We start from the raw sequence: 23,139 nt of genomic DNA, 5'->3' as shown, positions 1-23,139 counted from the left end.
ACCCGTGTAACTCACCAGACGAGATCTGGGGATGGACACCAGTTAGATGACTTATTATTAAAGAATATTTATAGACTGCTTCCCAATCCCGCCAAAAAATGTTCTCAAAGCATTTAACAGAGAAAAGGGAGTAAGACGGATCTCCGTCCCCAAAGAGCTCACAGTCTAAAAAGAAACACAAAGTAAGGATCCAGCGACAGTCACCAGAAGGACTGCTGAGCTGGGATCAAATGGAGATAGTTGCTCGCCATCTGCTTTTAAAATGTGACAATACATAATAGAGCCTCCATGTTCAGAGACAGTATACGTCTGAACGTCGTTGCTAGGAGGCAGACAATAGCAGAGGTCTGCGGTCTTCATGCTCAGCCTATGATCACCCCAGAAACATCAGCCCACTGTTGACAACAGCAGGCTGGTCTTCGTGTATCTCTGGCAGGGTGGATTTGATTTAAATCAAACTATTTAAATCACGATTTAAATCACTAGCAGGGTGGATAAAAATCAAAAAAATCCGATTTAAATCAAAAAAATCTGATTTAAATAAAAAAAATCCAATTTTTTTGATTTAAATCGGATTTTTTTTATTTTTATCCACCCTGCTAGTGATTTAAATCGTGATTTAAATCAGTTTGATTTAAATCAAATCCACCCTGATCTTTGGTCTGACAGGACTCTCATGTTCTTTAAAGAAATGGGGAGCAGACTTAAGGTTTCTGGGAGGTTTGTGTGTGTGTTTTGCACCAGAACCTTGGGAACTACCAGCATGAATTAGTGGCTTGAGAAGATGGAGCCTGTTACAAAATGGTGGCTTGGGGGGGAGACAGAACCAGTTCTAAAATGGCAGCTGGTACAAAAATTTACATCAAGAAAATAAGGGATCTAAACATCACAACCCCTGAATTCCAGCATAATTTTGCTCCCCAAGGGATGGGAGCAAGATAAGAAAGGCTGCTTTATAGGGAAGAAGTTGGAGAGAGAAAGAAAAGGAACCCTGAACACCCAAAGAAAAAGAAATTGAAAAATGGTGCAGCCAGACCCGAGTCAGCCAGACTGATCATGCTGACTGCAAGGTGAGGGGGAGAGAAGCCCAGCTGCCTAAAGAGCTCCTTCTGGTAAGCCTGGGAGTTACCAGCAACTCCTGAGCTCTCCAGTAGTCACCCCTGCTTTAAAGCAAAGGGGGGAGGGGAGAGTCTCTTCTCTGTTTTCCCCCAGGGCTCTTGTCATCCTCTTAAAAGTGCCCTTCTCTTCTTTCCTGCTGTTTCTATGGCAGCCACACACCCAGACATGACCCAAGCATGGGGGTGGGGAAGGCTGCACTTCACTAGGGCCCGGATATCCAGGGAGGACGTGACCCAGGCTGCAACCCTACTATTATGAAGGGGAAAAAACGCTTAAGGCTGAATTGTCCAAATCTGTAAATGTTAGCCTTAGGGACTGGACCTACAATTAACCCCTGCTAACCGAGCAAAGGGCAACCTTTTTAGTGGCAACTGCCTTGTACTTAAGAGGGGGAGAACCACCACCCCTATCCAATCCCAGCACAGAATCCCTCCAGTGTTTATTGCTGGTGTCTGTTTGAGGTTTCTTTTCAGATTAAGTGTCCTTTGGGGACAGGGAGACATCTTAGTTGTTTTCTTGTTTTAATGTAAACTGCTTTGAGAAGGTTTGCTGAAAAGTGGTATAGAAGGAGAAGGAGGAGGATGATCTGTAGGCCATGCTTAAAGATATTCATGGAAAATGACATACTACTTATTGGGTCTCCACTGTGAGATTTGCTGGTGTCTATCAGAAATAACGTCCTGAACAGCAAGTTGTTGGCCCAGGGCCCCGACGTGAGAGAGAGAAGCCCTATTCACACATTATGCTCAGCACTCATACAAGTGTATACGGGAAGTTATTCACACATGATGTTGAACAAGTGCAACCGTACACTTTATCTGTGGCAGGTGTGGTGTCAGAGCCAGCGTGGTGTAGTGGTGAGAGTGCTGGACTAGGACCGGGGAGACCCGAGTTCAAATCCCCATTCAGCCATGAGACTTGCTGGGTGACTCTGGGCCAGTCACTTCTCTCTCAGCCTAACCTACTTCACAGGGCTTTTGTGAAAGAGAAACTCAAGTATGTAGTGCACCGCTCTGGGCTCCATGGAGGAAGAGCGGGATATAAATGTAATAATAATAATAATAATAATGCACATGAGGGGCCTGTGTCCAAGGGCACTGTTAAAACACACACAGGTACAGTCACTCACACAAACACATGTATGAGTGTGCAGACATCTATATAATCAAACAACACAGGGTCTGAATAGGGCCAGAGAGCATGCTTGTGCAGTTAGTTCTAGGACTTATAGTATACTTCCTTATGTGGCCTGCTCCAAGGAACCACAAGCCCCAGAGCCCCTTTTGCATATAGATGGGAGAGGGGAGGGACAATGCACAGTATTTATTTTTGTTATCTATATACACCACCCTTCATTCTAAGGTCCCAGGGCGGTTAAAAAGATAAACACAACATTTCAATTGAAGCAACATAAAAACAGAACACACAGAGCTAGGAATTTAAAGCAAGAAGGGGCCAACTCATTGGCTGAAAGCCTGAATAAAAAGGGCAGTCTTCACTTTCCTCCTAAAGGCTGGGAGAGGGAGCCATGAAGATCTCAGCTGTGAGTGCCACAAATGAGCCTCAGCAGGTGTCAGCATGCAGAGCCCAGCCGCTAGCCCCACCCTCGCCTGCAGCCAAACTGGTCAGGTAAAGAGGTTCAGCATGGAGCAAGCAATCCCTAAGGTACCTGGGACCCATGGTTTTTAGGGCTTTAATTTGGGAATAACCAGCACCTTGAATTGTACCCAGAAAGAGATTGGAATATAACCACACTGACCCGGGCACAGGGGAAGCCAGTTACTGGTAGAATTAACAGCTCCAAAACTGATTAATGAGGTAGGCCTAGTGGTCTACACCAGAGAACATAGGAAGCTGCCATATACTGAGTCAGACCACTAGTCTATCTAGCTCAGTGTTGTCTTCACAGACTGGCAGCGGCTTCTCCAAGGTTGCAGGCAGGAATCTCTCTCAGCCCTATCTTGGAGATGCTGCCAGGGAGGGAACTTGGAGCCTAGATGCTCTTCCCAGAGCGGCTCCATCCCCTGAGGGGAATATCTCACAGTACTCACACTTTTAGTCTCCCTTTCATACGCAACCAGGGCAGACCCTGCTTAGCTAAGGGGACAAGTCATGCTTGCTACCACAAGACTAGCAGGCATTCAAGACCAGGGGCAGGCATTCAGTAGCTCAGGAACTATGGTAGGCTCCCAGGCTTGTCTGAAGTAGCTCTCCTATAGGGATGTGCACGAACCGATGCACTGGGTCAGCACCACGGCGGGGGGGGGGGGGGGGAGTGGGATCTTTAAAAAAAAAAAAGAGGCGAGCAGGTCCTTACCTGCTTTCTGCATGCAGCTTCCTGCTGTGACATCCCTGCCCCCAAGAACTCGCATATGGTCGGCACACACCATGCTGCAAATGGCAGCCACGCATATGCCATGTGTGTGCTGGCACTGTGTGTGGGTTCTTGGGGGCAACGCCATCGCAGCAGGAAGCGGCATGCGGCAGCAAACACATAAGGACCTGCTCTCCTCTTTTTAAGAGACCCCGCTCGCCACTCCCCTTCCTGGGTGCCGAACTAGTGCACGAACCTTGGTTCATGCCCATCCCTACTCTCCTGGTGTTTGCACTCGCTGCTCTCTTCCTACCAGTCAATACTGCTAATCTGACGGGCTGGCTATGCGGGGGCATAGCTGCACCATTTTCTGTTGCACTCAGAACTGCTTTTGTTTTCTCTTCCAGGAGATTTCTCTCCAATTTCTTCCCCTACCCAGCAGCAGCTCTTCCTGCCCTCTTGCCCTGCAGCAAAATGCTCTGGGAATTCAGGTGTTTTTGTGTTAACATCCCTTATTATATTATTATTATTACATTTATATCCCGCTCTTCCTCCAAGGAGCCCAGAGCGGTTTACTACATACTTGAGTTTCTCTTTCACAACAGCCCTGTGAAGTAGGTTAAGCTGAGAGAGAAGTGACTGGCCCAGAGTCACCCAGCTAGTTCATGGCTGAATGGGGATTTGAACTCGGGTCTCCCTGGTCCTAGTCCAGCACTCTAACCACTACACCACGCTGACATTTTCTCAGTGTCAATTTTTGTATAAGCTGCCATTTTGTGCCTGGCTCCAGCTCCCCCAGCCACCATTTTGAGCTACTAGATCCTAAGACTCTGGCAAAATAAAAAAAAAGGAAGAGTGAATCCTTAAAAGTCTCCCCACCTCTGCTGTAGTGACTAGAGGACATTCATTTCTCTCTCACACACACCCCACCTGCAAACAGCTATAAATACAAATCAACCAGCCAGAAATGTAAGACGAAGGGAATTAAAATAAAGGCACCACTCAATTTGCCAGTTTTTCAGATAAGATAAGTCCATTCTGCAGCCTGGCGCAGGAAGAACCCTAACTAAGGATATAAGTGAAGAAAAAATGGTTTCGGTATAGATTGTACCTACTATCGAAGAAAAGCTTTCAAATGTCCCCTGCTAACTGAGCAAAGAGACACCTTTTAAAAGTGGTGATTCTTTTTATTGCGCATGGGGAGAGCAACTGGCCCTATCCATACCCAGCACAACTTCCCTCCAGTGGCTGCTGGTGGTGTCTATCTTATGTTTCTATTTTAGATTGTGAGCCCTTTGGCGACAGGGAGCCATTTTATTTATTTCTATATATACAGATCGCTTTGGGAATTTTTGTTGAAAAACAGTATATAAATATTTGTCGTATTTGTAATAAATAATGCAAACTAATTTTTTTTCAGTCCCCAGCACAGCATCCCTCCAGTGGCAGTTGCCCTTTGGGGACAGGGAGCCATTTTGTTTGTTTATAATTATGCTTTGGGAACCAGTGTTCCCTCTAACAAGGATTCCCAGATGCTACTGACTACAACTCCCAGAATCCCCAGCTGCACTCGCTTTTGCTTGGGGATTATGAGAGTTGTAGACATCTGGGAATCCCTGTTAGAGGGAACAGTGTTGGGAACACTTGTTGAAAAGCAGTATATAAATAGCTGTCATATTTGTATCAAAGCAACTCAAATCTCAAAAGATAGTTAGCTAGTATCAGCAAATAGCACCACTATATTTAGAAGGTCTATACAAAAGGAGGGGAGAGGAGTATGATTCATATTATAGTCATACCCAGCCCAAAACATGAATTCTATCTGGCATCCTGAACTGTGAACAAGTGTAGAAGCTAACAGTGCCAACAGTGTTGGCGGGTATGATTTTCCTGCATTTCTTCTCAAATGTAGGATTTCCAATAGAGAAAATAGATTGTCTTATTCAATCCAGATTAAGATTGAGGAGAATTGGTCTTGTGGTAGCAAGCATGACTTATCCACCTTATCCAAGCAGTGTCTGCCCTGGTGGCTTATGAATGGGAGACTTGATGTCTGAGCACTGTAAAATATTCCCCTCAAGGGATAGAGCCACCCTGGGAAGAGCAGAAGATTCCAAGTTCCCTCCCTGGCAGCTTCTCCGAGATAGGGCTGAGAGAGATTCCTGCCTGCAACCTTGGAGAAGCTGCTGCCAGTCTGTGCAGACAAGACTGAGCTAGATGGACCAATGGTCTGACTCAGTATATGGCAACTTCCTATGTTCCTAATCCCTGGCAGCATCTTCAGATAGGACTGTGAAAGTCCACTGTTTGAAATCCTGGAGAGTTGCTGCCAGTCAGTGCAGACAAGACTGAGCTAGATGGACCATGGGTCTGACTTGGCAGAAGGCAGCTTCAAGTGCTCTTGAAGAGCATCCACAATTCAATGCTAGAGGTCCCAGGTTCATTTCCTGGAATCTCCAGGTTCTGTTGGTAAAGATCCTTGTCTGACCACTGCTAGTCAATGTAAATCAGTGGCAGGCACTAGGTAGCTCAAGAGCTTTCAGCAGCTCCCAAACCTATCTGAAGTAGCTCCTCAAGATTTGGGCTTCCCCTCCTGCTCCAGCCAGTACTGCAAATCTTATTGGCTGGCTGAGTGAGGTGTGTGCCATGCCATTTTCAACGTCTCTCTTTCCCCTCATGGTCACTCATTTCTTTATGCAAATTCTTACTTATGACAAACAGGAAAGTGTGGGGAAAGTTTCTTGGAAGTTCTAAAAAATGAGTGGATTTTTGTATGCTGTGAGACAGAATGTATAGTCTGGTAGAGTTTTGTAGCAAGGGCGGTGAGTAGGCTTGCGCCTCCATTATGGAGGCCTCCGAAACATTTTGGCTCCGGGGGCCGTTTCGGTGCTTTGGCACCGGGGGGGGGGTAGTCCTTTAAGGGCAGGGGAGGGTGCACTCACCCCTCCCGCCGCATATCCCCCGCTGGCACTCCGTCACTTTTAAGCCCCTCGGGGAGGCAGCATTCCTCCCTTCCGCCCCGTTTTTGTCATCGTCCGGTTTTGATTTTTGCTTAACTTCTAAGGCTGCAACCATTTTTAGTTGCTTGATTATTAAAACCGGGCTATCGATTATAAATACTGAAACAACTTGCCCCTTTAAAAATTGCAAATAAGAATTCAGTGGCTGGCTTTGGGTTTCTCTGTCAGCCTTAGTGTTCCTCATCTGGTAAGTGAACATTAATCGGTTGCCTTTGATCAAGCCTTGGCCCAGTTCTGCAGGCCATTTGTCATGTTTTGATATTAAAATTGCTTAATCTGTATAGTTTCACACATTTTGCAGCTGCCATTCTGTGACTGCTCCACCTCCCTAAGCCACCATTTTGCACTGATAGCTCCCAACTTAAACTCTGGCAAAAAAGAAAAGAAAACCTTGGGTTCCAGAAGCCTCAACTCTGCCCTCCTCTAGATAGACTAATGGTCTGACTCAGTAGAATATCACCACCTCTAAACCCCTGCTAACTGGGCAAAGAGGCACCATTTTAACATGGCAATTCTCTTTATTTATCGGTGGAGAGTAACTGGTCCTATCCATCCCCAGCACAGTACTTCCAGTGACTGCTGGTGTCTGTCTTATGTTTCTTTCTAGACTGTGAGCCCTTTGGGGACCGGGAGCCATCTTATTTATTATTTATCTATGTAAACCGCTTTAGAAATGTTTGTTGAAAAGCAGTATATAAATGTTTGTTGTTGCAGTGTCGCAGGCCCTGTTACTAACAGATTCGGTAGGCAGGGACTAGGGACAGCGCTCCACCCCACCCCCATGCTTTGTCAATCTCCCTCCTTGGATAGATTTAAATATATGAATGTGACAAATATTTATATATCTCTTCTCAACAAGTGTTCCCAAAACAGTTTACACAGATACTAAATGGCTCCCTGTCCCCAAAAGCCTCACAATCTAAAAAAGAAACAATATACCAGCAACAGCCACTGAAGGAATACTGTGCTGGGGATGGATAAGGCCAGTTGCTCTCCCCAATAAAGAGAACCACAAATTTATTTTATTTATTTAAAATACTTATACCCCACCCCTCCAGTACACTACTGCTCAGGGCAGCTCACAACATTAATAAAATAGATACAATGAGAAATAAGACTAGTAAAGTTAAAAATTAAAAGACCAGACTAAAACCACAATTAACCACAAGTTATTTAAAGAGCTAAAAACTGGCAGCTATTTTAAAAAAAACAACCCTAAAGAACCTACCAGATATACACAGCAGATGGAACATTAAAAAGCCTCTTTAAAAATGTGTTTTGTTTAATAAAAAAAAACACTGAGGGAGCATGGCAAAGCTCTTTATTTTAAAAAGATTCCTTTTTGCTCAGTTAGCAGAGAACAAATATGAAAACAATCTTTTTAAAAGAAGCATTTTAAAGTTTGTTTCAACTGGGTTTGCAGTGTTAATCCCACCTACTATTTTATTTTGCAACCATTTTGTTTTAATGTTTGCTTTATTGTAAGCCAGTCCGAGCCACAGTGTGCAGGAGGATATAAGCATTTTAAATAAAAATTGGGTTTCCAGTTTTAATCCGTTTTAGTCTTGTTCTGCTGTTTTTTTTATTGTGTTATTGCGGTTTATTATAAGCCACCCTGAGCAGCAATGTGCTGGAGGAGCAGGACAGAATTATTTCAAATAAATAAGGCAGCTTCCTATATTTATCAGGATTATCCAACAACCAAAAAGTTACAAAATAGCCCGTAAGTTTTTCAATCCTGCTCTCAGACTGGAGATTAAAAACAAACAAACAAAAAATCGCAAAAAGAAGGGCCTGATGTGGGGGCCTCGAAAAACCCCACCTGTGCCCCTTTGGAGAAATGCAGAAAAGGTAATTCGGGAAACACTTTCCTCCATGACTCATGCAATTGTATGGAGGGTGGCATGGCGTGCATGGGGGAGGGGACCCCGTGCTGCAAATTGTACTGCGCCCAAAGAAAGGAGGCTCAGGCTCCATCTCCAGCTGCTCTTTGCGCTCACCTGGCCGCCGTCACCTCCTGCTACTGCTGCTCCTAGCAGCCGAAAAGGACCCTTCCCGCCTCCGATGCTACGCCTGGGAAAGTCTTTAGGAGCACAAAATGCATCACGGAGCCATTAAGAGAAAAAGGAAGAGAAGGACTTACGCTGCCTGCGTCACTTCCTTCCCTCCAAAGAGACGCTCTAGCAATCTCGTCTCGCTCACCTTCACCCTTGAGTGACGGGTCTAGCAGACAGAAAAGCTTCTCTCTGGGTGGGAGCTACTTCCTGCCCCAATTTAAGCCTCCGGAGCTGTGCTGCTGGCTCGGAAGCCTCGAAATAGCTGAGCCAGTCGCAAAATGGCAGCGTGTGCAAAAATTTGCATGGACCAAATAGAGGGTTTTAACATCAAGAGTTCTAACGATTGGGGACGGGGAGAAATTTTCAATTTCTGGAAAGCAAAGTTAGCTTTCTGTCGGAAAAGCTGCCATTTCAAATTAGTAGCAAATTAGGATGATGAATAGGCTTAAAGGACGTAATGCCCCTGCTATTGAAACAGGAATGGCGGTTCTCAAACGTGGATTCCCAGAAGTCGTTGGATTACATTTCCCATCATCCCTAGTCATAGTGGAGGGTGGCGGGAATTGTAGTCCAACAATGCCTAGGGATCCATGTTTGAGAACGTGCCTTATTATTGGAATATTGAGTCAGGAAGGCGAACGCAGATGGTCCAAGTCCCCGAGGAGATTACAAATCTAAAGCAGACTGGAGAAAACAACTGAGGAGTTGGATAGGCAGGGGGAACGAGAGAAAAACGATATCAAATAATAGTGATGACAGGGTTGTAGTAAAACTCATTTTTTAATCTGCCCGCTTTTCATTCAAATCGAATTATTTTCACAGCATCATACAACAGATTGCAATAGAAGTGCAATAAAAAAACAACGACAACCAACACACGTGAGCACTTTACAATTCTCTCTTCTTAGCATCGGAGCATATGACAAAGGGAAATATAATAACGATAACGCTAGAGCTACTACAGCAGCTTTAACCGTTGAGAGGAGACTTGTCACATGGCGGGGCGGGAGGAGAAAAGCTGCCTGCATAGGAAAAAAAATTCCTTCGCAAGTATTCAAGCTGCGAGTTCATGCACGCATAAAGGATGTTCAGACGAGCGAGCTCCTCCACGCGTGTTCTGGGCGCGTAGAGGAAAGTGTAGTCCGCTGAAAACGCCTCCCAATTCGGCGCCCACGTTAATCTTAAAAACCCATGGGGATGGTTGGGAATTTGTCAAGAAGACTGCAAATTCCACCTCCCCCCCGCCCCGCCGCCGCGCTTGCTCTCTCTTCCAGCCCGGACCAAGCAAGTTCTGTCTTCCCTCAGCTCTTCAGAGGAAGGGTTAAAACGACCAAGTCTTTCCTTAGGAGGGATCCGCTTGCCAGGATGGAGAAGAAAAAATCACTTCCTGCTCCGCCTACCGTGGGAAAGTCGTGTTTGAATTTCCCACGCGGGGCAGCAGAGGATGGAAATCTTCTTGGGGCTCCTGGAAAAGGAAGCGGTGGAGGAGCTCAAGGGCGAGACGTGGCGTGAGTGTCGGGAGAAAGGGAGCAGAAAAATCAACACTCCGGATTTTAAGAACTGAGGTCAGGCGAGCAAGCCACTGGAAATGGCTGCCTCCCATTGTGTCCTGCCTGTGGGCATCCCAGAGCGCAAGGCTGCATGGGCCTCTGGGTCTGATCCAGCACAGACCTTACGCTCTTTTAGATGGGAAAGATTGTGTTGGGTGTGATATTAAGGTACCTCACTGGGGAGTCTCTTGGGAGTAGGGTTGTATGACCTGGGATGGGCCAAAGCTTATGTTGGAGCATAGAAAAGCTACATAATTGCACACTTACCTGGGAGTAAATCCCATCTAACACAACAGGGCTTACTTCTGAGTAAACATACATAGGAAACTGCTTTCTACCAAGTCAGACCATTGGTCCATCTAGCTCAGAATTGTATACCCAGACCGGCAGCAACTTTTCTAAGGTTACAGGCAGTAGTTTCTCTCAGCCCTGTCTGGTTTGTTGGTTCAATAAAAAAAATCTTATCCTATTTTTTTAAAAAAATAAAAAAATCTTGTCCTATCTGGAGATGCCATGGAGGGAACTTGGAACCTTCTTCATGCAAGCAGGCTGATGCTCTTCCCAGAGCAGCCCCATCCCCTAAGGGGAATACCTTACAGTGCTCACACTTGCAGTCTCCCATTCAATTGCAAACGAGGGCTGCCCCTGCTTAGCAGAGGGGATAATTCATGCTTGCTACCACAAGACCAGCTTAGATTTGTCTGTATTAGACCATACTTAGACTTGTCTCTATTCAAGCTGCTACTGGAGGATCCCTGGTTTCAGTGATACTGCTATAAATGATTGGGCCCTCTACCAAATACCCAGACTCCGCACCTGCAACAGGTGGATAATAATCCTGGTCTACACGGTAGAGCTGTTGCAAGGATGATTGAGAGAGAGAGCCGCCAATTTGAATGCTCTTGAAGTGTGTGTGTGCTTATGTGTCTTTAGCGGGTAGAACTTCTGCTCTGTATGTGGAAGGTCCTAGGTTCAGTCCCTAGCAGCATCTCCAGGTGGGGGCTGCCTGAAACCCTGGAAGGCTGCTGCCAGTCAGTGCAGAGCAGACCATGCTCAGCTAGGTAGTCCAAGAGTCTGACTTGGGTATAAGGCCACTTTCTGTGTTTGGTGCTGCAGGGCCGTAGTCCAGTGGGAGAGCTGGTCTTGTGGTAGCAAGCATGACTTGTCCCCATAGCTAAGCAGGATCTGCCCTGGTTGCATATGAATAGGAGACATGGTATGTGATCACTGCAAGATATTCCCCTCAGGGGATGAAGCCGCTCTGGGAAGAGCAGAAGGTTCCAAGTTCCCTCCCTGGCTTCTCCAAGACAGGGCTGAGAGAGATTCCTGCCTGCAACCTTGGAGAAGCCACTGCCAGTCTGTGAAGACAATACTGAGCTAGATAGACCAATGGTCTGACTCGGTATATGGCAGTTTCCTTTGTTCCTATGTTCATCTGCTTTGCGTGCAGAAAGTCCCAGTGTCAGTCTCTGGCATTTCCAGATAGGGCTGGGAAAGATCCCCATCAGGAACTCTGGAGAGCCACTGCCATTGAGTGACAATGCTATACTCAGTAGTACAGTATTGTCAGTGTGCAGGCAATAGAGTTAGATGGACCAAGCTTCTTACTCATCAGTAGGCGCTTTCATACGTTCATCAGCAGCATCTGCAGCTCAGTGGTAGAGCACAAGAGCTGGCCGTGTGGTAGCAAGCATGGCTTGTCCCCTTTGCCAAGCAGGGTCCACCCTGGTTTGCATTTGAATGGGAGACTACATGTGTGTGCACTGGTAAAAGATTCCCCTTAGAGCAGGCTTCCCCAGCCTCCAGCCCTCCAGATGTCGCTGAACTACAACTCCCAGCATACACAGCTACAATAAATTGTGGCTAGGGGTGCTGGGAGTTGTCATTCAGAAACATCTGGAGGGCTGCAGGTTGGGGAAGCCTGCCTTAGAGGATGGGAAGAACACCTGCCTGCCTGCATGCAGAAGGTTCCAGCTTCCCTCCCTGGCAGCATCTCCAAGGTAGGGCTGAGAGAGACTCCTGCCAGCAGCCTTGGAGAAGCCGCTGCCAGTCTGTGTGGACAATACTGAGCTAGATGGAGCAATGGTCTGACTCAGTAAAAGGCAGCTCCCTATGCCCCATGCTTTGCATGCAGAAAGTCCTGCGTTCAATCCCTGCCATCTCCAGTTAGGACCTTGAAGAACCACAGTCTGAAACCCTGTAGAGTTGCTGCCTCTTGGTGTAGAGGAGACAATACCGTTGTGTTGACTGGGTAGGAGGCAGCTTCGCATGTCCATCAGGAGCATTTATAGCTCATTGCAAAAGCATCTGTTTTGCATGCAGAAGGTATCGGGTTCGATCTCTGGCATCTCTAAATAGCGTTGGGGTGTGTGTGTGGGGGGAACCCCTGTCCAAAGCTTGGAAGGTTGCTGCCAGTTGGTGCAGATCAAGGGCCCCCAAATGTCCTTGAACTGCAACGGCCTTCCATTGTGGCTGGAATTGATCATCCAGCCATATCTGGGGACCCAAGGTGTGAACTCCTGGTGTAGACATTACTGAGCTAAATAGACCAATGCAGCTTCCTATTATGTAAGCTCAATCCCTGACATCTCCTGGTAGTGCTGGGAAAGACTCCTGCCTGAAACCCCGAAGTGCTGCTGCCAGTCAGTGTAGAGCAGGGCTGCTCAACTTTGGCTCTCATAAGGACGTAAGTCAGTCTCGACTCCTGCAGATGTTGGCCTACAACTGCCATAATTCCTGGTTATTGGCCACTGTGGCTGGGGATGATGGGCGCTGTAGTCCCAAAAACAGCAGGGGGGCCAAAGTTGAGCAGGCCTGGCAGAGACAATACTGAGCTAAATGGACTAATGGTCTGACTCGGTATATGGCAGCTTCCTATGTACGACGGGACGTATAGTGCCTCCCCATAGCTAATAATAGGGAGCTGGCAATGGTCAACCCCTCTTGTATTCTGCCAAAGAAAACCACAGGGCTCTGTGGTCGCCAGGCGTTGATACCGACTCGACACGGCTTTACCTTTATATAAATGCTGTGTTCCGATCAAGGGAGAATAGGTGGAGGGGGAGAAATAATAATCACAGAGGACAGGAGATAGTCTGGCTGAGGGTCAGGATGGGAATGAGAAGTTAGATTGCATGCGTGAGAAAGTAGGGGTGGCAATGGCTTTTTTGAGGGAAATGAAGACAGAAGGAGAAGATTGCAGGGGCCTACACCGTTTGACTTTTAACCCCTAAAGATGTTATAATCCACCTCTTAAGTGTGCTGCTGGTTTTGAGGTTCACCTAGCCTTTTGACCAGCCACCTAATGGGACATCGGGGAAATGACTTGCTTAGCAAGCCAGAGGTTGCCAGTTTGAATCCCTGCTGGTATGTTTCCCAGACTATGGGAATCACCTCTATCGGGCAGCAACGGTTTAGGGAGATGCTGAAAGGTATCATCTCATACTGCACGGGAGATAGCAATGGTGAGCCAGCGTGGTGTAGTAGTTAGAGTGCTGGACTAGGACCGGGGAGACCCAAGTTCAAATCCCCATTCAGCCATGATACTAACTGGATGACTCTGGGCCAGTCACTTCTCTGTCAGCCTAGCCTACGTCACAGGGTTGTTGTGAGGAGAAACCTAAGCATGTAGTACACCGCTCTGGGCTCCTTGGAGGAAGAGTGGGATATAAAATGTAAAAAATAATAAATTAAATAATAATAATAAACCCCTCCTGTATTCTACCAAAGACAACCACAGGGCTCTGTGGTCGTGAGGAGTTGACACCGACTCAACGGCACACTTTGCTTTTTGACCACTGTCTCTCTCTCTCCCTACTAGTTTAGACCCCACCACAAGGCCTGGGAGACAAAATGGCCACCGAGGATGGAGATGCCTCCGCCCTGGGCCTCCCGTGCCCCGCTGTGCTAGAAAAGAAAATGAAGGCGGAAGAGCTGCATCTATCGGGCCTTGAGCCAAGGAAGGGAGAAGAAAACTGCCCCTTGGCTATCCAAGCTGGGCTTGCTGAAGGGCCTGGGCGGCGAACCGTATTGGAAGAAGTGGACGAGGAGCCAGAGGGAGGTTTAAAACACTGCTGGGAAGCCCAGTGGCATCAGTTTTTGAGAACAGTGGAGGCTGCACCGTCAGAAGGGGGAGGCCTCCAGGAGGTGGCACCAGTGGAAGACGCCAGGGGTTTTCTGCATCATTTTGAGAGGGCAGCTGATCCTCGGCATGGAGGAGAGAATCCGGCCCAGTTTCCCCCAAGTCTGAGCACAGAGGCCCGATGGACTGACAGCCATCCGTTGGCTGAAGATCAAGCAGACCACCAGAACGTGAAGGAGGAGGCCTTGGATGAGGAGGTCTGCGGTGCGGAGATGCAGCGTCAGCGCTTCAGGCAGTTCCACTACCAGGAGAATGAAGGACCTCGGGAAACCTGCAGCCGACTCCGGGAGCTTTGCCACCAGTGGCTGAAGCCTGAGAGGCATGCCAAAGAACAGATCCTGGAGTTGGTGATCCTGGAGCAATTCCTGGCCATCCTGCCCCACGAAATCCGGAACCGGGTTCAAGAAGGTGGGCCAGAGACCTGTTCCGAGGCAGTGTCCCTGGCTGAGGATTTCCTGCTGAGGCAGCAGCAAGGGCAGGTGAGAGAGAATGCTAACCCCGAGGTATGCAGGCTGAGTGCAAGGGACCCAGAAGTTGATCCATGCATTTTATGCCAGAATGATGGGGGAGGTAGCATGGATGCTACCACTTCAGGCTGCAAGTGGGTGTCACTTTTTTTTTTTAAACATTCCCCTGTATTAAAAACCAAAACTCTTCCCAGTAAGTAGAAAAGTAGCACTAAAGGGGATAGGCAGGGCCACAACCTTCCTTTCTGCTGAGCTTTAAAAAAAAATGTACAGGGGAGTTTTTACTGGCTAGAGCACTGAGTGAAGTTTCCCACCTGTGGAATCCAAAATGAAACCCTCTACCCCCTCATTCTTCTATATCTAGAATGAGGACTTGCAAAACAAAAGCTATTTGTTCCATTTGCGGAACATCCCAATTGCGGTGTTTCATGTTCCTTCCTGCTCCTTGGCCATCCCAGGGCAAGAGTTGATAAGTTGGTGATGCTATGCGCCTATTAACTTCCAAACAGTTCTCTCCACCACATCCTCTTTATCTGCGCAGAAAATAAAATATTATTCACCAGATGTTGCAGGTTAAAAAGCAAAACAGTTTCAGTGTTTAAAAAAACCTCCACCATCTTCAGTTGCTAATACAGACTGTGTCTATTGCTTATCTCTTCCTTCCCACAAGATAAGCAAGAGGCAGGGGAGACAAAAGAGGGAGGGAAACATCACAGCTCCAGGGGGAAGAAAAATTAACACAGCTTTCATCATTTCAAAGACTAATAAATCTCTTTATTAGCCAGTGTGATGTAATGGCTAGAGTGTTGGACTAGGACCAGGGAGATCAGAGTTCAAATCCCCATTCAGCCATGACTCTGGGCCAGTCGCGTAACTCTCAGCCTAAACTACACCTCACAGGGTTGTTGTGAAGAGAAACATAACCATGTACTGGGCTTCGTGAAGGATGAGCGGGATATAAAATAAAAATAAAATAATAATAATAATAAATGTCATAGCCAGAACCATCTCAACATTTATACCTGGTTTTAACTTCTCTGTATACATTGCCTCCTTTATTTTATGCTTCTGCAAGTTTATTTCCACCATTGGTACAGAAACCTTAGTTCCAGCCACTCGTCCAGCATGCCTTCTATACGTAGACCACAGTTTGGCACATCTCCAGGGCAAGAGGTTTGGGTTGCAGAATGCAGCCCGTCCCTTTTCTCTCTCCTAATCCTGAGCTGTCCTGTGTATGCGCTTCTCCTTCTTGTTTCAGGGGCTGAGGCTATTCAAGGAAGAGCCAACGGATGATTTCCCTGAGGCAGAGAGATCTCCAGCAGACACCAGGCAGAAACAGCTCTTTGTAGAAATCAAGCTGGAGGAGGAAGGAGATGCCACCTTACTGGGTGAGGAAGGATCCCTTGACTTAATACATGCTCTAAGTAGGCTGGGGCAAGAAAGGTAGCTCAGTAGAAGCGCATCTGCTTCACACGCAGGAGGTCCCAGGTTCAATGCCTGGCATCAGTACTGCCTACACTGATTGGCTGCAGTTCTCTAGGGCAGGGATTCTCAACGTTGGGTCCCCAGATGTTATTGGACTTCAACTCCCATAATCCCCAATTGCAGTGGCCTTTGGTTAGGGATTATGGGAGTTGAAGTCCAATAACATCTGGAGACCCAACGTTGAGAATCCTTGCTCTAGGGTTCCACATAGGTCTTTCTCTAGAGATCACAGAGCTGGAACGGATTTTGGAGATCTTCTAGTCTAGACCCTTTTCAGTGCAGGAAACTGCCACAGGTGGTTGGACTAGAAGATCTCCAAGGTTCCTTCCAACTCTAAAATTGGGCTGGTTCTCACGATCCCTGTGATTTCAGGGGGACTGGGAGTCAGGAGATTTGTGCTCCTGCTTTCCGATTGTAAGAACCCAGAGGTTTCCAGCGATGTCTGATTGTCAGAGTGCCAACCCAACATTTAACTGTGATTGGTAATCTAAGGTTTGATCTAGGGTGGCTGATCCCGGTTAAATGTTTGATTGGCAAGCTGCCAAAACTTCCCTTCTGGGTCCTTACGATCAGAAATTGGAAGTGCAACTCTCGTGATTCTCAGTTCCCCAGTATCATGGGGATTGTGAGAACCAGCCCGTTCTATGAATTCTCGGTAGGGCTGGGAAAGACTCCTGCCGAAAGCCTTGGAGAGCTGCAGTCAGTCAGTATAGACCAGGCCTGCTCAACTTAGGCTCCCCCAGCTGTTTTGAACTACAGCTCCCATAATCCCCAAATACAGTGGCCAATAGCCAGGAATTATGGGAGCTGTAGGCCAACATCTGCAGGAGGGCTGAAGTTGAGCAACCCTGGTGTAGATGATACTGAGCTAGATGAACTAATGGTCTGACTTGGTGTAAGGCAGTTTCCTAATGAAATGTTTCTGTCCAAAATGTATAATTGGTGTATGGAGTAAAATGCTGCATCATCATCATCATCTTTATTAATATAATACTACCAAGAATAAACCACCACAACAACAAATATCAAAGCAGTTTACACAGCAAAATACATGAGAAAATTACTCTTGTCTCAGAAGGGCTTGCAATCTGAAAGAAACCCTGGGAAGACACCAATCACAGCCACTAGGGCAGATGTTGTGCTGGACAGAGCTAAAGCTACTTCCAGACAGGGGTGCTTTTTTTGCAGGCGCTTCAGTGAAGGACCTCAGGAACTTCTTGCCAGAGTCAGTTTTGGGCATCAACACCTACGTAGCTTTCTGGTCGTTCTTCCCACCTTTTTTCTGGTCTCCACAAGAGCAGATAAGAATGATGAATATTTATATACCGCTTTTCACCAGGAGTTCCCAAAGCAGTTTACAAAGATATAAATAACTAAATAAAATGGCTCCCTGTCCCCAAAGGGCTCACAATCTAAAAAACAAATATAAGATAGACATCAGCACTGTTCCTTCTAAGGCGTACGGACGTGCGCGTGCTCACAGGTTTTGGGATGTCCGCTCCGTTCAATTTAGATCCCGCTCAGGATGAATCAGGAAGGCCCTGCTCTGAATGCAGGACTGCCTTGATACTGCCACCCAGAACAAAACTTATTCTGCACAGAGATGAAAAAAATGAGAGGGACCAATGGACAGCAGCAATAGCCACTGGAGGGATGCTGTGCTGGGGATGGATAGAGCCAGTTGCTCTCCCCCTGCTAAATCAAGAGAATCACCAATCACCACTTTGTTGTTGTTGTTAAATTTATATACCACCTTTCATTAAAACAATCCCAAGGCGGTTCACACAGAAAAAATAAAACAAGACTATAAAAATGCACAATTAAAATTTTAAGCTAAAATATAAAAACATGAATCTGACTAGATTAAAATACAAGCATAAAATAACCATACAAAATACAGTATACAAAGAAGCAGCAGTAGAGACAATCATATAAACGCTTGGGTAAAAAGCCAAGATTTAACACGCTTTCTTAAAAATGTGATGGAAACTGAAGAGTGAATAGCCACCAGGAGACAATTCCAGAGTCTTTAAAAAGGTGCCTCTTTGCTCAGTTAGCAGGCGACAGGGATGTTGTGGGTTGCAGTCCCTCCCGCAGTCATTCCATTCACTGGAATTCTGAAAATTTCTCTTTAATTTTTTTCTTAGTATCCTAGGCTTTCACTACTTCCCTGCTCATAAGTTATACACAATGGCGCTCTTACCCCTGGACTTCACTGTGTGTGTGTGTGTGTGTGTGTGTGTGTGTGTGTGTGTGTGTGTGCACGCATGCGTGTGTGTGTAGGGGGATGATGCTTAACTTGCAGCGGGGGGACAGGCTCCAAAGGCCTTTAGGTCCAGCCTCCAAAATTACCTAAGTGCACCTCTGGTTATGCATTCCTTCTACATACTCACTATGTCACAGAAGATGCCAAAGTTACTGCTGCATTTTGGTCCCCACTCCCACCAGCTATTAAGGCAAAAGCACAATAATGCTGTTGCACTGGGTTTGTACTAGGAACATAGGAATATAGGAAACTGCCCTATACTGAGTCAGACCATTGGTCTATCTAGCTCAGTATTGTCTTCACAGACTGGCAGCAGCTTCTCCAAGGTTGCAGGCAGGGATCTCTTTCAGCCCTATCTTGGAGATGCTGCCAGGGAGGGAACTTGGAACCTCCTGCTCGTCCCAGAGTAGCACCATCCCCTGAGGGGAATATCTTACAGTGCTCACACTTCTAGTCTCCCATTCATATGCAAACAGGGCAGACCCTGCTTAGCTATGGGGACAAGTCATGCTTGCTACCACAAGACCAGCTCTCCTTTCCCACTAGACCAGTATAACACAAGCAATGTCTTTCCCTGCTCCACAAAAAGGGATCAAATACCACTCAGGTTATACATAAACAGCTAAAAAAAGAGCCGATCTGTATGCAGAAATGCTCCTTTCCTTTTCTCAATGAAACACTTTCTCCCCCATTTTTCCCTTGTGCAGAGAGAGACTCGCATTTGGATTCTGTTCCTGAAGGTCATCGGAGGCCATATGGGAAAGAGAAGGATCAGGCAGAGCATTCCAGAGAATTGGAACCAAATGAGATGTTGTCAGGGAGACTGGAAGAGAACGTTTCCCATTGCCCTGATGAGGGAGAAGCCTCAGAGAGCCAGCTGGAAAGCTTTTCGGAAAAGGAAGGGGTTCGATCCGTTCAGAGTGACCTTCTAGCACACAGTAAGATGCATTCAGGCAGGAAACCACTTAAGTGCTCCTTCAGCGGGAAATGTTGCAGCCAAAAGAAGACACTTACTGCGCATGAGAGAATCTACACTGGAGAAAGACCCTACAAATGCTCCCACTGCGAGAAACAGTTTAGCCACCTTTCGACTCTCACTGCACACACAAGGATCCACACGGGTGAGAAGCCATACATCTGTGGGGTCTGCGGCCAGAGCTTCAGCCGGAGCTCCTACCTTATCCTTCACAAGAGGATCCACACGGGAGAGAAACCCTTTCAGTGCTCCGACTGCGGGAAGAGCTTCAGTCAGCGGTCACAGCTTGTGAACCATCAGCGCACCCACACTGGGGAGAAGCCGTACGCATGCTCTGATTGTGGGAAGCGCTTCAGCCATCGCTCCAACCTTAATGCGCATGCGAGAAGCCACATGAGAGAGAAACCCTATAAATGTGGCCTCTGTGGGAAAGGGTACAGCCATCACTCAACCCTCATTGTCCACGAGAGGACCCATACAGGAGAGAAGCCATATAAATGCTCCAGCTGTGGCAAAAGCTTTAGTTATCTTTCCAACCTTTATGCGCACGAAAGAAGCCACACGGGAGAGAAGCCCTTTAAATGTGGGGTCTGCGGGAAAGGCTACAGCCACCGACCATATCTCATAGCTCACGAGAGAATCCACACAGGGGAAAGACCACACGCGTGTTCTTCCTGCGGGAAACGCTTCAAGCAGAGATCGGCTCTTATTGTGCACGAGCGGATTCATACAGGAGAAAGGCCCTACAGATGCTCCAACTGTGGGAAAAGCTTTAACCAAGTGGCAGCTCTCACGGCGCACGAGAGGACCCACACAGGAGAGCGGCCGTATACTTGCTCCAATTGTGGAAAGCGCTTCAACCACCTTTCTGGTCTCACGGCCCACGCGAGAACACACACCGGAGAGAAGCCCTATAAGTGTCCTGCCTGTGGGAAAAGCTTCAGCCAGCGCTCACAGCTGGTTAACCACCAGAGAACCCACACTGGAGAGAAACCGTTTAAATGCTCCATCTGCGGGAAAGATTTCAGCCAGAGTGCAAATCTTACGACGCACCGGAGAACCCATATGAGTTAGAAGCCAACCTGTGGGGGAAATTGTAGTGATGCTTAGAATATGGGGAAAGGTTGGGGCCCTTTGCACAAGATTCCAGTGCTATGGGGGGGGGGGGCACATTGCCCTAAGTTCATCTCAAGGCGTTGCTGTAATATTTGAGGACCTGCAGTCTTGTGGGTGGCACTGAGTTGGTCAGTATTTTTTCTGGATGCGCTAAAAGAACTGCACGACCCACAATGCACTGTGCTTAGTGCTTAGGTCTTAAAGCTTTCTGATTAGAAGGGAGGGGGGGGAAGCACATTTTTAAAAGACAAGCCACAAGAGGGGAAAGTGGCTGCCGTTGCTTTCATCCACCATTCCATAGGGAGCAAAGAGGAGAGCATTGTGCTTGCTGCCGCCAGGGACCTCCAGTAAGCAGGGGAGAGGACAAGGGGGAAAAGGGAGGCGGGAGCAGGGGAAAGGCCAGGGGAGGAAGGTGACGGGCACGAGGCCAACATATCCATACAGGAGAACCCTCATTACTCATGGAGGTTCTGAATTTAAGACATCTCCCCAATTTCTAATATCAAAGAACTTGGAAAGAACCTAGTCTTGGATTCAGGTAAATACAGTATTGTCGGCAAACTTTCCCTTCTCTTCTGACCCCAATCCTTGGGAGAGGCCCATTGTGGGCCTCCCAACAGTTTTCATTTTCACTACTCAGGCCTAGGAATGTGCACGGAACCGCATGGGGGAGGCTCGAAGGTGGAGGGGGTGCTGCTTTAAGAGCAGGGGAGGGTGCACTTACCCCTCCCACCGTGTCCCCCCCACTAGCATCCGTTTTTGTCAAAGCCCATTGGGGTGGCAGCATACCTCCCTACTGCTCCGTTGCGCCTGCGCATTGGCTACTTCCAGTCCTATCCGGACAACGGGGGCAATGGGGTGACAAGGAGGTAGGCTGCCGCCCGGATGGGCTTTGACCAAAATGGATGCTGGCGGGAGGGGTAAGTGCACCCTGCCCTGCTCTTAAAGTTATAGACCCCCTGCCGTCGAACCAGTGAAACTGCCGGTTACGTGCACATCCCTACTCAGGCCTAGAGCTGGAAGCAGGGCCTTTATGAAAACGCCCCCAGAACTCTGGAACCAGGGGGTCATTTAAACATTTCAGTTTAGTTCCAGTTCTTATACTAAGTTTCAAAACAGGCCAGTTTTGAAGTGGTTTGGAATGGATACACTGCATGCAGAATGATAATATGGTCTCTTTTTGCCTGCAATGCAATTTAAATCCAGTGGGGCAATTCCCTCCCCCTCCTGTTAAATAGTTATATATTTTAAACTGTTTCTTTTAGAATGTTTTAAAAAGTCGTCCCCCCCGCAAACAGCATACCTACAACAAGATTAAACAAACATAGGTAAATAAATGACTCATCTAACAATTTTCATCTGAGTGCCTGCTTATTGATTCACTTACTTTGAACCATTACCACTGCTTGTGTTTAGGGATTTGGTTCTGATTCAGGTTGCTGCTGCTGCTGCTATTGGGTACAGACCACTTTTCAACAAAAGTTCCCAAAGTGGTTTACAAAGCAGAAGGGGTAAGGGAATGTGTCCTTGTCCCCAAAGGGCTCACAACTTAAAAATAAATTGATGCAAAGGAGGCACCAGCAACAGCCACTAGAGAAACGCCATGCTGGACAGAATTGAGTGGGGCGGGGGTGGGGGCAGTTGCTTTCTTAATGTTATAAGAGAGCCACTGGCGTTCTCTCTCTCTTTTTCATCTGTGTGCAGAATGAGTTTTGTGTGCAGAATGATCCTGGGCAGCAGTATCAAGACAATATGCACATGCATTCCGAGTAAGGCCTTCCTGATTCAACCTGAGCAGGATATAAAATTAACTGAGTGGACATAAAAGACTGTGTGAGTGCACACGCATGAGAGGGAACACTTGAGAGCCACCACTTTGAAATGTGTCTCTTTGACTACTTAGCAGAGGTTCAAGGTAGCCAAGAGATATTAGGTAAGATATTAGGGAATATCTTACAGTGTTCACATGTCGTCTCCCATTCAAATGCAAACCAGGGTGGACAAGCCTGGTTAGCAAAGGGGTGCAATTAATGCTTGGTACAAGACCAGCTCTCCTCCTCTTTTATTCCTCCTTCATTCCCTCCCTTTTATCCTTTGCAATAAAACTGCCTTTGAGGTAACAGCTCACCTCATGCTAGCTCCATCAGCTTCATCCTTTGCTAATGCAACCCCCTCCCAACCTGTTAAACGCTGCCCTTTCCCAGTTATTCTTCTTATTCTTCAGTCTTTCTCTCTAGGAAACACTGCTCCGTGTGCTTACGCCTTATGCTGAGATAATCCAGTTGTGCTGAAATGCTTCACCAATAGGCAGCATCTCCAGTGCAGAGTAGCAGGTAGAAATGCCAAGAGCAACACAGGCCTTAAATCACAACTGTCCTTTATTGTTTCAACATGAAAGATGAAGTTTTGTTCCATCCTCAGCGGCTCCTCCCAAAACTATATGAGCTGAGAAGGTCCAAAAAGCACAAACCACAGCGCTATTTTCAATCCCAGTTAAAAATAATAATAAAGTAGGGTTTCTTAAATTGGTGCACCCTTCCTCCTTTTTAGAGCTGTGTCCAGGAATTCCCTCCGACTCATGTGGCACATGGCAACCTTATTCATAACCCTTCTTCAGTCTTCTTCCCT

The 23,139-nt window shown here is 47.1% G+C and overlaps 2 protein-coding genes across 6 annotated transcripts in view; one reads left to right on the top strand and one right to left on the bottom strand.

Annotated features, from left to right (window-relative positions):
- LOC128343927 (uncharacterized) overlaps nucleotides 1-8,590 on the bottom strand; it is a 37,632-nt gene extending 29,042 nt beyond the window's left edge. Inside the window, exon 1 of the mRNA XM_053293358.1 lies at nucleotides 8,454-8,590. The gene's annotated coding sequence lies outside the window, so the exon portion shown is untranslated. The remainder of the gene's footprint in view (nucleotides 1-8,453) is intronic.
- A 524-nt stretch (nucleotides 8,591-9,114) lies between these two features.
- Nucleotides 9,115-21,865, top strand: LOC128342600 (zinc finger protein ZFP2-like). 5 transcript variants are annotated; one of them, XM_053290082.1, is made up of 4 exons: nucleotides 9,115-9,389; nucleotides 13,881-14,680; nucleotides 15,927-16,056; nucleotides 19,127-21,865. In XM_053290082.1, exons 2-4 carry the CDS (start codon nucleotides 13,913-13,915, stop codon nucleotides 20,467-20,469), a joined length of 2,241 nt encoding a protein of 746 aa, XP_053146057.1. In that variant the 5' UTR covers nucleotides 9,115-9,389; nucleotides 13,881-13,912; the 3' UTR covers nucleotides 20,470-21,865. The 5 variants fall into 5 exon arrangements, with proteins under 5 accessions (XP_053146057.1, XP_053146058.1, XP_053146056.1 ...); XM_053290083.1 differs by lacking the exon at nucleotides 9,115-9,389 and adding an exon at nucleotides 9,770-10,018 and having other exon boundaries at nucleotides 13,886-14,680; XM_053290081.1 differs by lacking the exon at nucleotides 9,115-9,389 and adding an exon at nucleotides 9,770-10,075 and having other exon boundaries at nucleotides 13,886-14,680.
- The last annotated feature ends 1,274 nt before the right edge of the window (nucleotides 21,866-23,139 follow it).

This window comes from Hemicordylus capensis, chromosome 2, assembly GCF_027244095.1.
Source record: "Hemicordylus capensis ecotype Gifberg chromosome 2, rHemCap1.1.pri, whole genome shotgun sequence".
Classification (NCBI taxonomy): domain Eukaryota; kingdom Metazoa; phylum Chordata; class Lepidosauria; order Squamata; family Cordylidae; genus Hemicordylus; species Hemicordylus capensis.
The sequence above is the reverse complement of the archived record's forward strand: the minus strand, read 5'-3'. Positions and strand labels throughout refer to the sequence as shown.

Excerpts from the sequence above, each read along its gene's own strand:
- LOC128342600 (XM_053290082.1), top strand. The coding sequence starts at position 13,913 with ATGGCCACCGAGGATGGAGATGCCTCCGCCCTGGGCCTCCCGTGCCCC. Across the intron at positions 14,681-15,926 it reads TGAGGCAGCAGCAAGGGCAG|GGGCTGAGGCTATTCAAGGA; the intron begins GTGAGAGAGAAT and ends TTCTTGTTTCAG. Across the intron at positions 16,057-19,126 it reads AGGAGATGCCACCTTACTGG|AGAGAGACTCGCATTTGGAT; the intron begins GTGAGGAAGGAT and ends TCCCTTGTGCAG.